This window comes from Dipteris shenzhenensis, chromosome 27, assembly GCF_047967505.1.
Source record: "Dipteris shenzhenensis isolate YYH24624 ecotype China chromosome 27, Dip_SZ_1.0, whole genome shotgun sequence".
NCBI lineage: Eukaryota > Viridiplantae > Streptophyta > Polypodiopsida > Gleicheniales > Dipteridaceae > Dipteris > Dipteris shenzhenensis.
The window spans coordinates 33,170,817-33,185,185 of NC_141622.1; the positions used below are offsets into that span (position 1 = coordinate 33,170,817).

General features: G+C 44.4%; 1 protein-coding gene across 3 annotated transcripts in view; it reads right to left on the reverse strand.

Moving 5' to 3' along the window:
- Positions 1–14,369, reverse strand: part of LOC147884188 (mitogen-activated protein kinase 16-like) — a 40,104-nt gene that overhangs the window by 13,492 nt on the left and 12,243 nt on the right. Inside the window, exons 3-9 of one of the 3 annotated variants that reach the window (XR_015543645.1) lie at positions 5,042–5,169; positions 4,856–4,915; positions 1,602–1,751; positions 1,094–1,249; positions 852–989; positions 505–578; positions 359–414 (exon numbers count right to left, since the gene is read on the reverse strand). Coding sequence is in view for 2 of the 3 variants with exons in the window: in XM_087398405.1 (XP_087254531.1) it covers positions 316–414; positions 505–578; positions 852–989; positions 1,094–1,249; positions 1,602–1,751; positions 4,856–4,915; positions 5,042–5,169 (805 nt within the window). In the remaining variant the exon portion in view is untranslated. Of the gene's footprint in view, positions 1–315; positions 428–504; positions 579–851; positions 990–1,093; positions 1,250–1,601; positions 1,752–4,855; positions 4,916–5,041; positions 5,170–14,369 lie in introns of those variants that run through there. The other 2 variants (XM_087398405.1, XM_087398406.1) reach the window with 2 other exon arrangements.

The following is a 14,369-nucleotide window of genomic DNA, read 5'->3' on the forward strand; positions in this document are numbered from 1 at the left end:
TGGGATCATATACATGAATATAAATGTCTCTATACATACACACAATAACAGGAGTTGATGTGAAAGTACGAACAAGGCTACTTGGATGCCATTATATTCCTGTATGACATCTTGGTTGTAGGACCAAGAGAACAAAGTATAATGGACCACCTACATCAGATTTTGTTTATTAAGAAGAGAAGCATTGACTTCTGGATACCAAGACATTTCTTCAAACTTTTCAGATATTCTTGGAACTAAAAACAAATAAAACCCAAATGGCAGAATATTCAAGTGAGACAGTACCTTTGGGGAAAAAAAAAAAAATTTATCTACCTAGGCAAAGAAGCATGCTGTCTTTCAAGAGGGGTGATGTTACCCTTGCCATAAAGCTCCTCAAGATGAGCAAACTGCCTTTTAAACTGGTCAACAGCACTGCCAAAAACCACTACATGCTTGCTCAGACAGTTGATGGGCAGCATAAAAGATAGCCTAAAACTAAAAATGACTCTCAAAATGACAGACCTTGGATACAGGAAATTAGCAGAGTCTGCACCATCTAGATGTTCCTTGAGCATTTGTGGATGATACTCCAATATCTGTTTAGACACGAGCCAACCCAGGTTCTAATATAAATCTTTCACAATCACAACTCCAGAAAATAAAAGCTACAATCATAACTCTTTGATTATATAAGCCCAAAGCCTTTTGCAACAGCCGTTTCAGTATTAGTACAAAAGCCTTTTTAAATGATAAACAGAAAGTCATTTCAAGACACAGTCACTCACTCTCTTCATCCTATAATCTTATTGTTATTTTAAATGGAATAAAAAATCTATTCTCAAGGACCATTGGATAGGTTGTTATGTAACCTCTCTATAAATAAGTTCCCGCACATCATCCTTGGTGAACCGCCGTTTTTCAAACTCAAATTCTGATTTGGATATGGGCTGTGCAGAAGGCTCTCGCTCTAGCCTTGCTAGCCCTTTGAAGTAAGGATCTGCCAATGCCTAAAGGAAAACGCCCAACTTACAACAAATTAGTCAAGGCTTCAATGCAAATTTAATCAGGAGTAAATCCAGGTTTCAAAGGTGCAACAAGACAACACACTTACTTCCTCTGCAGTAGGACGATCTTTGGGATCAAAAGCAAGAAGTCTTTCCAAAAGGCAGGTTGCCAAGGGATCAGCATTGGGAAACTTCTGAGAAAATGCTATAGGTTGTTTCTTGCGCATGCTGCTCAAGTATCTTCTGGCCTTCTCATTGCGGACCTGTTCAGAGTAATAGGTGATAAGTCTCATCTATGTCAGACGCACAAAAAATTGCAATCTCATCCTTGAAACACCAAGAATAACTTATTCTCTTATCATGGATCTCTGTGGAAGAAAATTAGGAGATTAAAACACGGGCATGCAGGAAACAAAACCAATTACAGACTAGGATGCTCAAGAACACACACGATATCCGGATAGTTCAAGTTCTCTCAGTGTCCATTCATGAGAAGAAAGTAGATCAATCCAACAAGCCCAACCTCCATGGAAGAATGGCTGAATGGCCCCTTAGATAAATCCACAAAATATCCTTCCTGGCTGCAAACGCAAGGAGCAAGAAAAAGGGGCCAACCCTCGCAATTGCTTCCGAAGAGGGTGTACCCAGCATATCCGTCATGAGATCCAATTGGTGCACAACATTTTTCCCAGGAAAGAGGGGTTTGCCCGTCAAAAGTTCAGCAAAGATGCAGCCAATGCTCCAGATGTCAATTGCAGGTGTATACTGCAGCATAAAAATAACACAGTAAGAGAATGTTTCATGGAATCATATAGATTAATGATTATGATTGCTTCTCACAGTTCAGTTTACAGGTGTACAACATTAAAAGCTCAGCTAATTTAGTACACCGACAAAATCATAAAGAAAAGAGGACAAAATACACAATATTAGACTATTAGTCGACCCCTGGAAGTACAAATTTAATGCTCTTCCACATACACGTCCATACAGTTTTAGGTACACATAAGTATAAAAGAGAACAAAAAGTATTAGGAATTCATTCCATGCCTGGAAGAGTGTTCATCTGACGTATTTATATCCTTTGCCAGCACGTTGCATCACTGAATACCTAACCTATGTCACTGGAAAATCTATTTGTGTGTTCATACAGGAGACAAATGTACCTAGGGATTACCTAAATTTTCAAATGTTGGGACAGAGCAAGCAAAATAATGGAGGAATCAGAAGGCATTCATTAGCCTTCTCTTATAATTTGGAGGGGGACAGCATGTACAAAACAAGGCTAGACACAAGTAAACTATGTAATACAAAATTAGGTTTCCACAATCCTTGATGACATTGCAATGCCACGTGCCAAAAAAAGTACAGATCCATCCTATCCATAAGCTGCCCAAACTGAGATTCACCGATGCAGAATTTAAAGAAAAGAAACAGTAATGCATATGTGCCCTATCTATCATTTCAACTCACCTAGATCCGCCATTATTGCTGTCAAAACTGCTTCATTGTTTCCAGCTATCAATGTATCATGGATATTCAAAACCACAAGCACTGGATCTGCATCTCCTGAAATACCATGCTCTAGGCGCCTATTCCAAGCCATACAAGACCTTGGCCAATGTAGCTGCAGGTGTTGGTACAATTATTGGCAGGCTTTGTACTTGGACTATTGATTTATTCTTTTGTCTGTACATCTGAGAGTTCTCTCCTAGCATTCTATCTTGAGATGAAGCGGTCATAGTATGATGGAATATCTTCTACATTAGATGATTGAGTTCAAAGTTAGTGATTCATATAAGGTCATTGGTATCCTGTATGTGAATTGGTTTCATGGAAACCCACCTCTTGGCGGTTTTGTTGGACCAGATTGTTGAGAAGTATGTCTGATAGATCTATGTTCAAGCTGGATTGGCTGTGGGAACCCTTTGTTGACGAGTATGCTAAAATTTATCATCTCAAAGCGCTAAAAGGAATAGACCCTTGATCAAATTCATAAAGGGAAAGAGAGCAGGATGGGGGGAAGATAGGCCTTTCATTAGTTTCCTAAGATATCAAATATAATATAGGGAATGCCTCATTTTGCACAACACTGTTGGGAAAAAAGCTAGATTGATGCAGCAATCCCCAAGGCATGGTGGGAGAGACTGCCCAATGCCTTGAACGCCCATCACTGATATGAAAAGTTTTTGTGGACCAGGGTTCCTCTCAAGATCCAATTTTTACAGCATGCCTTTGGCTCCTACTGATGCAGACTTTACAGAGTGGGACCCAGAGGCCTTCTTTAGCCTAGTACTATGAAGGACCTTGACCCGACAAGGTTTTGGATGGGCTCAAGTGTCAAAGGATCAAACTAGTGGGCCGCCAAGGACTATACCATTGACCCAGTTCCAGTCTCAGTAGGACAGGAGGGGACGCAGTGGCACTTTTGGTTATGGCAGAAAGGCTTCTTCGAGGATTCAGAGGGATCCGGGTGAGTGGTTTTGTCCCCTTCAAGTAGGGCACTTGGATAGGGTGGAGGAGGTGCCCCTTTTTCTCATTTCACCAACTCACATAGGCAGCTGGAGGAGCAGCATGGTTCCCCTGGAGCTTATGTCCAGTTTTGGTCACGTCTGTGGACCAGCCATGGGCTGCAGACCATCTCCTCCTTCGTCCATATGGTGGCGCATGGAGGTTTGCCCATCCGCCCCTGGTTGAAGCAAATGCACTTGATGATAGCTGCACAGCAGAGTTTTGGAGATGATCCTGCATTGTCTCTAGGGCTGACCAACAGCACAAATGATCTGAATGGGAGCCCTCTGGAATTGTGGCCAACATGCATGGAATGCAAAGAGACTTTGATTGGGGGATGACTATGTGGCTAGCGGAGGGAGGTCATGCCTTCTCCATTGATCCAGCCTCTCTAGCCTACAAGATCCAAGGCCAACGAGCTCTCAGGATAGAGGCACACGATGCAAGACTCCTTCCTGCCCGTGCCCTTTGCCTTTGCCACGGGATAGCGTTTGGGAGATAGTGTTGTCCAACGTCACTCAGGTTCTCTCTTTTTCTTTTTCTTTTTCAAAGAAAGGAACCTTCTATTGATGCTTGAAAGATTTCATACAAGACAGCCCCGAAGCTGCTGAGTATGGAAAAAACCGGAAAAGGCTGAAAGAAAAAAAACCGGCCTGTTCCGAAGAAACCCAGCTCACTGCCTAGGGGATCTCTGGTACTGGGGCTAACAGCCAAGTGGGGGCACTCAGGTTCTCTCAACATCCACCCTAGTAGTGGTTTGGCAAGACATTCTTTACACCTTGCCCGCCATTTTGGAGCATGGGGCTTTAGGATCTAGGGCAACCACTAAAAGGCAGAAGCATTTTTGCAAGGCTTGGCTTGCAGGCATCTTTTATGTTTTAACTGAGCGAGGTATTTGCTCGCTGTATAGGCCTTCACCTTGGTTGTTAGCCCCTGTTCCAGAGATTCCCTAGACAGTGAGCTAGGTTCTTTGGAAATAGGCTGGTTTTTATGACAACCAGTCGTGTTTTCTCTCCTTTTGCATGATCAGCACCTCGCGGATTGCTATTTGTATGGTCATTTTGTCAAGCATTAATAGAAAGTTCTTTTCTCTAAAGGGGGGGCAACTACATTAAATGCCTTCACATGCTAATTCTCAAAAAACAGGTCTATTGCTGAATCATTAACCAAGAACAGTTGAAGTAGTCATCTTATGCAAAGGTGATAACAAAGGAAAGGCTCAATAAACCGTTTACTATTTAATCATTAACCAAGAAGAGCTGAAGTAGTCATCTTATGCAAAAGATGACAACAAAAGGAATACTCAATAACCCATTTCGTTCAAAATCTACAAGTCTTGAAAATGAATTTTCTCATACCTTAGAAAAAAAAGAGCCACAAAGCTCAGGAGCACGATACCATCTAGTAGCAACATAGTCCTGCCATGTGATAGTGAGCCAGAGTCAGATGGCGACTCTGAACAAAAGCATTCAAGTAAACCCCCAAATACAATCTGTGTAGCTAAGGCCTTTTGAAGCCCTAATACCACAAAAGGGCGTACATACAGTCCAAAATACTGCTGAAGGAGCATCATTGAAAGCTACTCGAGCCATCCCAAAATCACAAATTTTCAGCTTGCAGTTTGCATTGGCCAACACGTTCTTTGGCTTCAAGTCTCGATGAAAAACATTAGCTGATGCATAAAATAGACATACTTTAGAAAATGCTGATACAAGTGGTTTAAAAAATTTAGCACCAAGGCTTTATCCCATATGGATTTTAAAAAGGAAAAATGAATATGCAAATTCGATGGAGCGAAGAAAATGGACCAAGGAAGAACTTTGACCACTTTAAAGCCTTTATGGATGATCCTTCATGCTACTTGATTTGGATTTTACTTTTTTTTGGGTTGGGGGGTGGGGGGGAAGGGGGAGACGAAATATAAGCAAAGTTTTCAAGAGTTCAACTTAAATGCTTGACATTCTTTCCATGCATAGTACAGATTACAAGTTATGCCACCTAGGTGGCAACATGCCATTTTTTCCATGCATAGTACAGACTACAAGGTAGGGTGCAAGGGAAGTACTATAACAAGCAAATGGCAATCCTCATGGCATGTCTACTTGTGGCAAATGTCACAGACTTAGAAGCACGCTCAAATGCAAGGAGCACAAATAGTGGAACACAAACTAATTCACGGAAGTGAGGCCACTAAGAGCGGATGCAGCCATACACGCGCTCCTAAGCCTGACCTTCATACACACCAAACCAACATGACAATAGATACAAGGCTAAAAAAGAAAATGTCCCATATCCATAGCTATATGTGTCCATCTTCCCTATAAAACCAGTAACAGTTGCAACGAACCAGCTGGTAGTTTGCTATCCACAATATTTTGCATCTCCACCATTTGAAGAGTATGCTACAGCTCCAACCACTGACACTGCAAATGGAAAGACAGAAGGCAAGAGCTAAAGCCATGGTTTCTTACGTGACACATAGGTCGTGACAAGAGAAGCGGTGAAAGCTAACATTCGGGATGGGAGAGACAGTCAAAAAGTTAATCATGTCCCATCTGTTGATCTCGTCGCTATATTTGGGCCCTGTTCCACAACCACGTCATCGACCATTACCTTGAGCCTCTCCATCGACATTTTGGAGCAGCTGGTCTATTAGATTTGGACCTTCCTGCAGAGAGCTATCCATATTCGGCCTTCTATTTTCCTTTGGTAGTTCACCATGGCACCCAAGAATGTGTCTTGTTTTGAGGAGTCATTACCTAGTAGTGATGAACCATATGAAGTGCTCAACATGAGCAAGTGCCTTCCACAATAGGAGTAACTACTAAGGGCACAGACGTTCCTATTCGCCCCATATATCTCCTCCATGCTTCAGGCTTCATTTCTAAATATGGTTAGTAGATCTCCCAATAGATTGACCAGCAATTAAATCCAAGCTGTTGCACATGCATTACTGAACAAAGGCAAGCAACATGTACCGCAGCTGTTAGAGTTAACCATCTCCTGATGTACCATGGTAAGGATTGAGCGTGGTGTGCACCCCCCCTTTTGACGATAATGTAGGATAGGGTTAGGTGCATACCTAGGCATATGGATGGCCAATTTGTGATGGATAACCAGGTCCTTGTGGTGGATCCAACCATCCCTAGAGCAAGTTTGGCTGTCTGGAGACTAAGCCAAGATCTTGTTGTCATGTGCATGGTGTACCTAGGGTTGGATAGCAGGCTGGCGTGGGTCAAGGGATAGCAAAGGTTCGGATGGCATTTTTAACAAAGATTGCTATACATAGAGATTGCTTCATAATAGTGCTTGCTTTATATGGAGGGAGGTATTTATGGCGTCATGCAATTGATAGTAACAAGGTTTCCTTCTATATAGAGGGAGGGCCAGTGCTATTTTGACAGTTTAGTTGAGCGCTCCTCAACTGATGGATGGGGCTTGGACCTGGCCAGGACTCTGGCCATCAACATAGCGGATCATAGGTGTGTATCAAAGGTCTTCTGGATGGGCTTAGGTGGTATGGGACGCCTGGGTTAGATACGAGCCTATGGATGAGTGGAGCTGTAGCCCACGTGCTCAAGGGTGGCTGTGAGGATCGAGATCCCTGCGCATGATTCTGGTTGGTTTGAGGACGAGTTCCTAGGTTAGTCATAGGGTCGGATCTTGGGGGTTCGTGTCATTTGGTATCAGAGCCATCCTATCACAATTGAATCCAATGCGAGGTATGGGTAGAGTAGTTGGCTGAATAGTCACCCAAGGGCTGTGAGCTACCTCTCATGTTTGCTCCTACAATTCTGAATTTTTGCTCATGTTTGCTCCTACAATTCTGAATTTTTGCTCATGTATGGGCAGAGTAGTTGGCTGATTCGTATTTGGGAGAGTTTGTGGGAGGAATAGTCACCCAAGGGCTGTGAGCTACCTCTCGGTTGCTGCGTACTAGAAATTGGAAGTTGAGATTCCCTTACGACGGTAGGCGATGAGGAGTCTTGGTGTCAATATCAGCAAGAGATGTGGGGTCACATGGTGAACCTAGAATTCCCATGCTGGTTTGTTGATGCAACTGGCCATGTTGCTCTTCTGGGAAGCGTGAGCGTTGGCTGATTATGGAAGGAATCGCTCTAGGTTCTCGAGGATTGGATTTGTAACTTAGAGAACTAGATTTGCTGCAGTTGAGTAGTTTGAGGGAAGAGAGATCATTCTTAAGCCAAGAGAGCGGCCTGATTTGCAATTGGAGCATCATGGACGGGGCGATGAGATTGGGGCTAGCTTTTGAGAAGTGTATGGCTGCTTTTAGAGAGTATTGCTGTTTTTGGCCAGCTGGAGAAAAGCAGGATTAGCTTTATTAAAAGCAAGACTGTTTTTCGCCAAGCTAGTAGAAAAGCATGTTGCTTTCCTATTTTTTCGTTTTTCTCTACCAAGAAAAGCACTCGCTCTAAAACAAGTGGCCACCCTTATAGAGCACCCAGATTTTGTTGCTCCCTTCCTGGGTATATATTATTTAAATACCCAGGGCCCCCTTCTCTCTCACTGCTTCACTACAGCACATTGATGAGATTCTCTCTCTCTCCTAGATTCCGCCATCTCCATTGCTGCTTTCCAGTTGCCTTCTTCTTTGATCTCACGCGGCACCAGCTGCTTTTTTTGCTTACGTGCGGTACAAGAATTTGGTCGAAGCTCCTTTCTTCTAGCTACTCTCTTTTGCGAGCTGCTCTTCAACCATAGAAGGACATCATAGCAACAAGACACCTTCGCTTGACCACTGTCTTGTTGAGCTTGAGGACAGTTACATCCAAGATTCTTCCTAGTCATCCCAAAGTGCTACTTAGGGAGATGTATTCCCTCAAGGATGAGCTTTGAGAAGCTCTTCACTATTATAAGAACCCTCTGTAACAGAAGTACATTGCAAAAGGCTCGTGTTGTCTTAAATGTTGATACTAAATAACAGGACCCTGCATGATCTGACCCTATCACTAATCTGGGAACTCGTCCTCAAACCAAACAGAATCATGCGATCCTCCCGACCACCCCAAGCACATGGGCTACAGCTCGACTCATCCAGAGGCCCGTATCTATAACCCAAGCATCCCATACCACCTACGCCCGTCCAAAAGACCTTCGATACACCACCTATGATCCCGCCATGTTGATGGCCAGGGTCCAAGCAACATCCATCAGTTGAGGAGCGCTCAATGAACCAATAGCACTCGCCCTCCCTCTATATAAAAGAAAACCTCGCTAGCAATAGCATGGTGCTATGAATAGCTCCCTCCATATAAAGAAAGCATTATATGGTGTACCTAGGCTTGGATAGCAAGCTATTCTCGGTTAAGGGTTCAGATGGCTATTTTTAGTCAAGATTGCTATATATAGATATTGCTTCATATATAGTTCTTGCTTTATATGAAGGGAGGTATTCATAGCGTCATGCTATTGATATCGAGGTTTCCTTTTAAGCGCTCAACTGAACTGCCACAATAGCACTGGCCCTCCCTTTGTACCTCAGCTGGTGGATGAGACTTGGACCCTGGCCAAGACTCTGGCCATCAACATGGCGAACCATAGGTGGTGTATCAAAGGTCTTCTAGATAAGCTCAAGTGGTATGGGACGCCTAGGTTAGATACGGGCATATGGATGAGTCGAGTTGTAGCCCACGTGCTTGCGGGAACTCCACATCAGCAAGGTCCACGTCAACTTACCACATCACCACCGACTGACACATGGCACCGACTACCACATCATCCGATCTGCCATGTCAATGTCGATGTTGGCATGCCATGTCATCATCCATGTCAACATCGCCACATCATCATTTGATAGGTCATCAACTGACCCTGGTCAACCTGACCTTGGGTTAGTAAACCTGACCCTATTTGGGACAGCCTGACCTTGGGTTAGGTCAACCAATGCCACATCAACAGCACAATCAGCATTGACCTCGACAGGCACACAGTGCTCCACAGGCACTTCATGTGACCACTCCTACCACCTCAGCACAGGGCTCCATAGGCACAGTCTAAAGAAGGTCCAATCATGCTCTACAAAATGAGTATGGAACCTACAAGACCTAAAACTGCCATACCACCCTCTTTCTTCTTCTCTTTTGCAAGCCTCTTGGGACATTCACTGATGTAATGACCAGGCTTTTTGCAATAATGGCACTTGCCTTTCTTAAAAGGCTTTAAGGCATCCTTTTTATCTCCAATCGTAGCTCTCTCACTGCCTGCTGCAGATAAAAAATCTGATCCTCTTGCCCAAGTATGGGTCGTTTTGAGCCTTCTTGTTGGTAATTCCGTGCATATGGAGAGGGTGTCATGGCTGCAACTGTAGAGTACTGAGTCCTGATGGATGTTGAAGGAGTTGAGGGGGACTTGAAGAAGAGGGTAGGCCAGTCCATAATTGGTTGTCTATTGAACCCCCTAGCTTAACCTAACCCTCGGGCTGGGTTGGGGGTTTAGCCCAACGCGGGGTTAGGGCTAGTTTGGCTGCTACTAACCGAGGTAACTGTTGACTGAGGCAAAGGGCTGACGGGTACGGAGGGAGAGGTATGGACGGAGAGGTACGGGCTGCTACTGACGGACTGTACGGACGGGGGGGAGAGGTACGGACGGGAGGACTAGGTATGGACAGGAGGTACGGAGAGGTGCTGACGAGAGGTACGGAGAGAGAGAGAAAGAGAGAGAGAGAGGGGGGGGGCAGAGGTGGAGAGGTTGAGCAGAGGGGAGGCTGAGCAGAGAGGCTGAGCGGGGAGGCCGAGCAGAGAGGCTGAGCGGAGGGGGGGGTGGAGAGAGAGAGAGAGAGAGAGAGGTATACCTCAGCAAAGGATCACCTTATATGGTATTGCTACTCCAAGCCAGGCAGTGAGAGAGAGAGAGAGAGAGAGAGAGAGAGAGGGTGATCATGCATAAAGACATAATGGATACCCACGGTTATGCTAAGCATTATTTTTTCCCTTTACGTTGGGTCTAGCGGTCACCAGAATACCCCTCTGTACAACTGTCAGTCCCTCAATGAAGAAGGCATACATCTTGGCCCCATGGAAGGGCTTTTCTGATCCTGTGTGGTTGTTCATGGCTCATGCTATGCTAGCTGCTTTGGGTCTGAGATTAAGTGTAGTGAAATGTACCCATAAGGGGGGGGCTGTATGGGCTGAGTGCTACTACTGGTCCATGGCATGTGGCTCCCTCTGGAGCTGTAGGGACTGCTGCACTCCTGATGCTGGAGCTGCTAAGGCTCCTAAAACTCTTGCTTGGCTGGCCGGTACTGCTGCATCTATTGATGCTAATGAAGCTGCCGCTGGAGGTGCTGCACTGATGCTGCTGGAATAGGAAATGGAGCCACTGCAGCTGCAGGACACGATCCGAAATGAGATGAAGGCTGGGCTGATGCAGACTGGCTCTGCTCCAAACTGACCCAGTTTCTGAGATCTAACTATATCAGACTGACTGATCCTGCTCCAGAATGCCGACCTGCCACGTAGCAGTCCAGTGCTGTCTTTTGCTATCTAGTGTGCCGTACTGCCAAGCTGCCACGTGGCAGTCAAGTGCTGCTGCTTCTGTCTATTGATATCTAGCGTGCCATACAGCCATGTGGCAGCCTCTGATGGGCTGCTACCTGCTTCTGCCAACCTATATAAACATCTGCCGACCTGTTCTACTCTTCTACTGCCTGCATTTGGTAACATAAGCTGCTATACAGTGTTGCTCCATATGTACATGATTCGCCTTTCCATGACTAGAGCTACATGTGGAGGCAGGGTGCTATAGGATTCCCATGCGTGAGAATGCATAGCGTTTTCTACCCGATGGCAAGGATAGGTAGGTGGTCGCTGGAAGGTGAGAAAAAAAGAATAGTCCCAGCTAAATCGAAAGATAAGTCCCATCTAAATCGAAAGACAGAGCAGCTTGGACGGTAGGTGAAACCCAAACCAAACCTCAAGAACAACTTTTAGCCCTAATTACCAGCAAGACAACACATTCCAAAGGAAATCGCAATTCACTATTGGCACCCTGGGACAAAATGCAATCGATGCAGGACTCCTCTGAGAAGTTTCTGGGCACCAATCCAATCTGGAAATCCAGATTGCAGCAAAAAGGATGCTCTAGGAACAAATCGCAGCAACTGGGAAGCCTGACAGTCAAATCGCTTCTGGATCAAATTGCAATAGCTAAGGCAGGATGGCTGGCGCTAAAAATTAGTACACTCCTTGGAAAACGTGCTGAATCTGTGAGAATCAAATCGTCATCAAGATAGAGTGCTGGGAGAGAAGGGTAAGGAGCAATACACAGCACTAGGGCCCAGAAAAAAGTGTTGGACCCACGAAGGTCTTTATTACATTAGAATAAGGCTTTGTACAACTCGCTCTCACAAGAACATGGACTAAGTACAATATGTGTGTTCTAGAGCTCTAAGGCTCTTCTTATAGACTTAACCCTCCAATCCGAAAGCAAGAGCCTTCTAATAAGATGGGTAGCTTTTTTTTAAAAGCCTAAATTAGGCATACTTTTCTCAGAAAGCGAGCATTCCCTAAAATCAGCTTTAGGGGGCTTTTCTTTGAAATTGCCCTGCAGTTTCCTGCTCATTTGGCCTTGGGGGGTCCTCCATAAAGTAGGCGCCCACATCTTGGTGCTTTTTTCCTTGTAGGACCCACTTTTTGCACTTTTCACTTAATTCTAGGGTCTATTTGCACTCCTCTTGGTCCTACACATTGCCACAAACAAATACCAACACTTTAACCCATTAAAGGTTAGTCTAATGAATGCATTCTAGTTCTTTGACTATTTCTAGTTCCTTATGGGCGTCCCCACAATTCTCTTTTTACCAATGCAAGGCAAAAGTAAAAACAATAAAACTTATTCTTGGTTAACCAACTTCACCATTCTTTCACCAGAGTCAATTCTAATAAAGATTACTCTTTATTTTCTTAGGAGAAGTCCCAAATGGTGACATCCCCTCGGCTTCTAAATAGTTGTCCTCAGCTGAAAAGCTTCTTGTTACAACTGTAAAACTTGAGGATACTCTGAGAAGAATTCCTCATCTACCCACTTGGCATCAAGTGCCGAATAATTCTCGAACTTGACAAGGTATCTACGGATAACCTTGCCTCTAGGTCCTTTCTCCTCTATATGATATACAATTTGTTCTGGTTGGAGGATCTCCTCCATCTCTTCCACCTCGTGTGTTTCTTCTTGAACCGATTCTGTGGGTTCTGGTCCTTGATACTTCTTTAAAAGACTCACATGAAAAGCATTGTGAATCTTCCAAGTCTCGGGCAGCTCATAGACTCTAAATGGTCCATATTTCATCTTTCTGAGCCATGCTTTTTCAAATTTTAGTAACACCCAGTCTCCTTCTTGGAGATTCATCTCCCTCCGGTGCTTGTCTGCTGCCTTCTTTTCCTTTTGTTGAGATCTTTCAATTGCTGTCCGAACTTGAGAGAAAGCTGTATCTAAGTCTCAGACATACTGGTCGGCTGCAAATATCTCGTCCTTTATTCTGAAGATAGGTGGCAGAATCACCTTTCCATAAATAACTTCGAATGGAGCTTATCCTGTAGAGCTATGAACAGTGTTATTGAAGGCAAATTCCACAAGAGGAAGATACTTTTCCCGTTCGACCTTTTGCTTGGATGCATAACACTTGAGAAGATCCAATACCATGGAATTGGCATTCTCACCTTGTCCATCTGATTGAGGGTGAAAAGAAGATGAAAAGTCCAACTTCATCCCCATATTATCAAATAATGCTCTCCAGAATAAACTAGTCATCCTGGGGTCTCGATCACTAACAATAGACTTAGGCATCCCATGGTGCTTGAAGATCTGTGCCAAAAACAATCTGGCCATGTGGTATGCCTTAATAGTTTTTCTTGATACAATGAAATGGGCCTGCTTGCTGAACCTGTCAAGGACGGTCCATACCCATCATTCTCGTATCTAGATCTACAAAGATCAAAGATGAAATCCATCGCAATACTTTCCCATGGTCCCTGCAGTATGGGCAACAGCTTGAGAAGTCCTAGGATCTTGTGCCTGTCATACTCTACCTTTTGGCACGTCAGACATTCAATTACAAACTTGTGAATGTCTTTCCGCATCCCCTACCAAAAGAAATACCTCTCAATGGCCTGTGTAGTTGATAAAATACCTCAATGTCCTACATAAGGAGGAGCATGACATTCTTCCAAAACTTTGGTTCACATGTCTTGAGTCACACAAAGATGATCATCTTTCATGAAGAATCCGTCTTTTGGTGTATACTGGCTGGATGATGCTCCCTGCTGAATATTTCTCATGGTCTCTCCGAAGTTAATAAAGCTCTTTCATGGCCTCCAAGTCCTGGCGATATGCTACGGTGACATTATTCACTTTAAGCCTTCTAGATGAAGCATCCGCAACTATGTTCCGAGCTCCTGGAGTATAGACAATCTGAAAATGAAACATGGACAGAAAATTTGCCCGCTTCATCTGCTTTCCGGAGATCTTGGTCTGAGTCAAGAAATACTTGAGGCTCTGGTGGTCGGTCTTGATTGTAAAGTCAGCTCCAAGAAGATAATGCTTCCAAATAGTGAAAGCATGAATAATTGCTAGCATCTCTTTCTCATAAACACCCAAGTACATCTCGGCACCACACAGCCTCCTGCTTTCATAAGCTATAATGTTAGAGACTCACTGTGCCCACCTGTGAGCCCCCGTTTTGAGGGGACAAGGGGCAGTGAGAGGTAGGAGGGATGGGAAAGAGAGACCCAGACACACATCATAAGCAACCAGCACACGGGCTGGTTGCTGTCTGCAAACAGCAGAAAATTAAGGGGGGGGCCCCTCCCTGGAAGCATCAACAGTCTCATGGACTGGCTGCACAGGGCACCCTTTTAT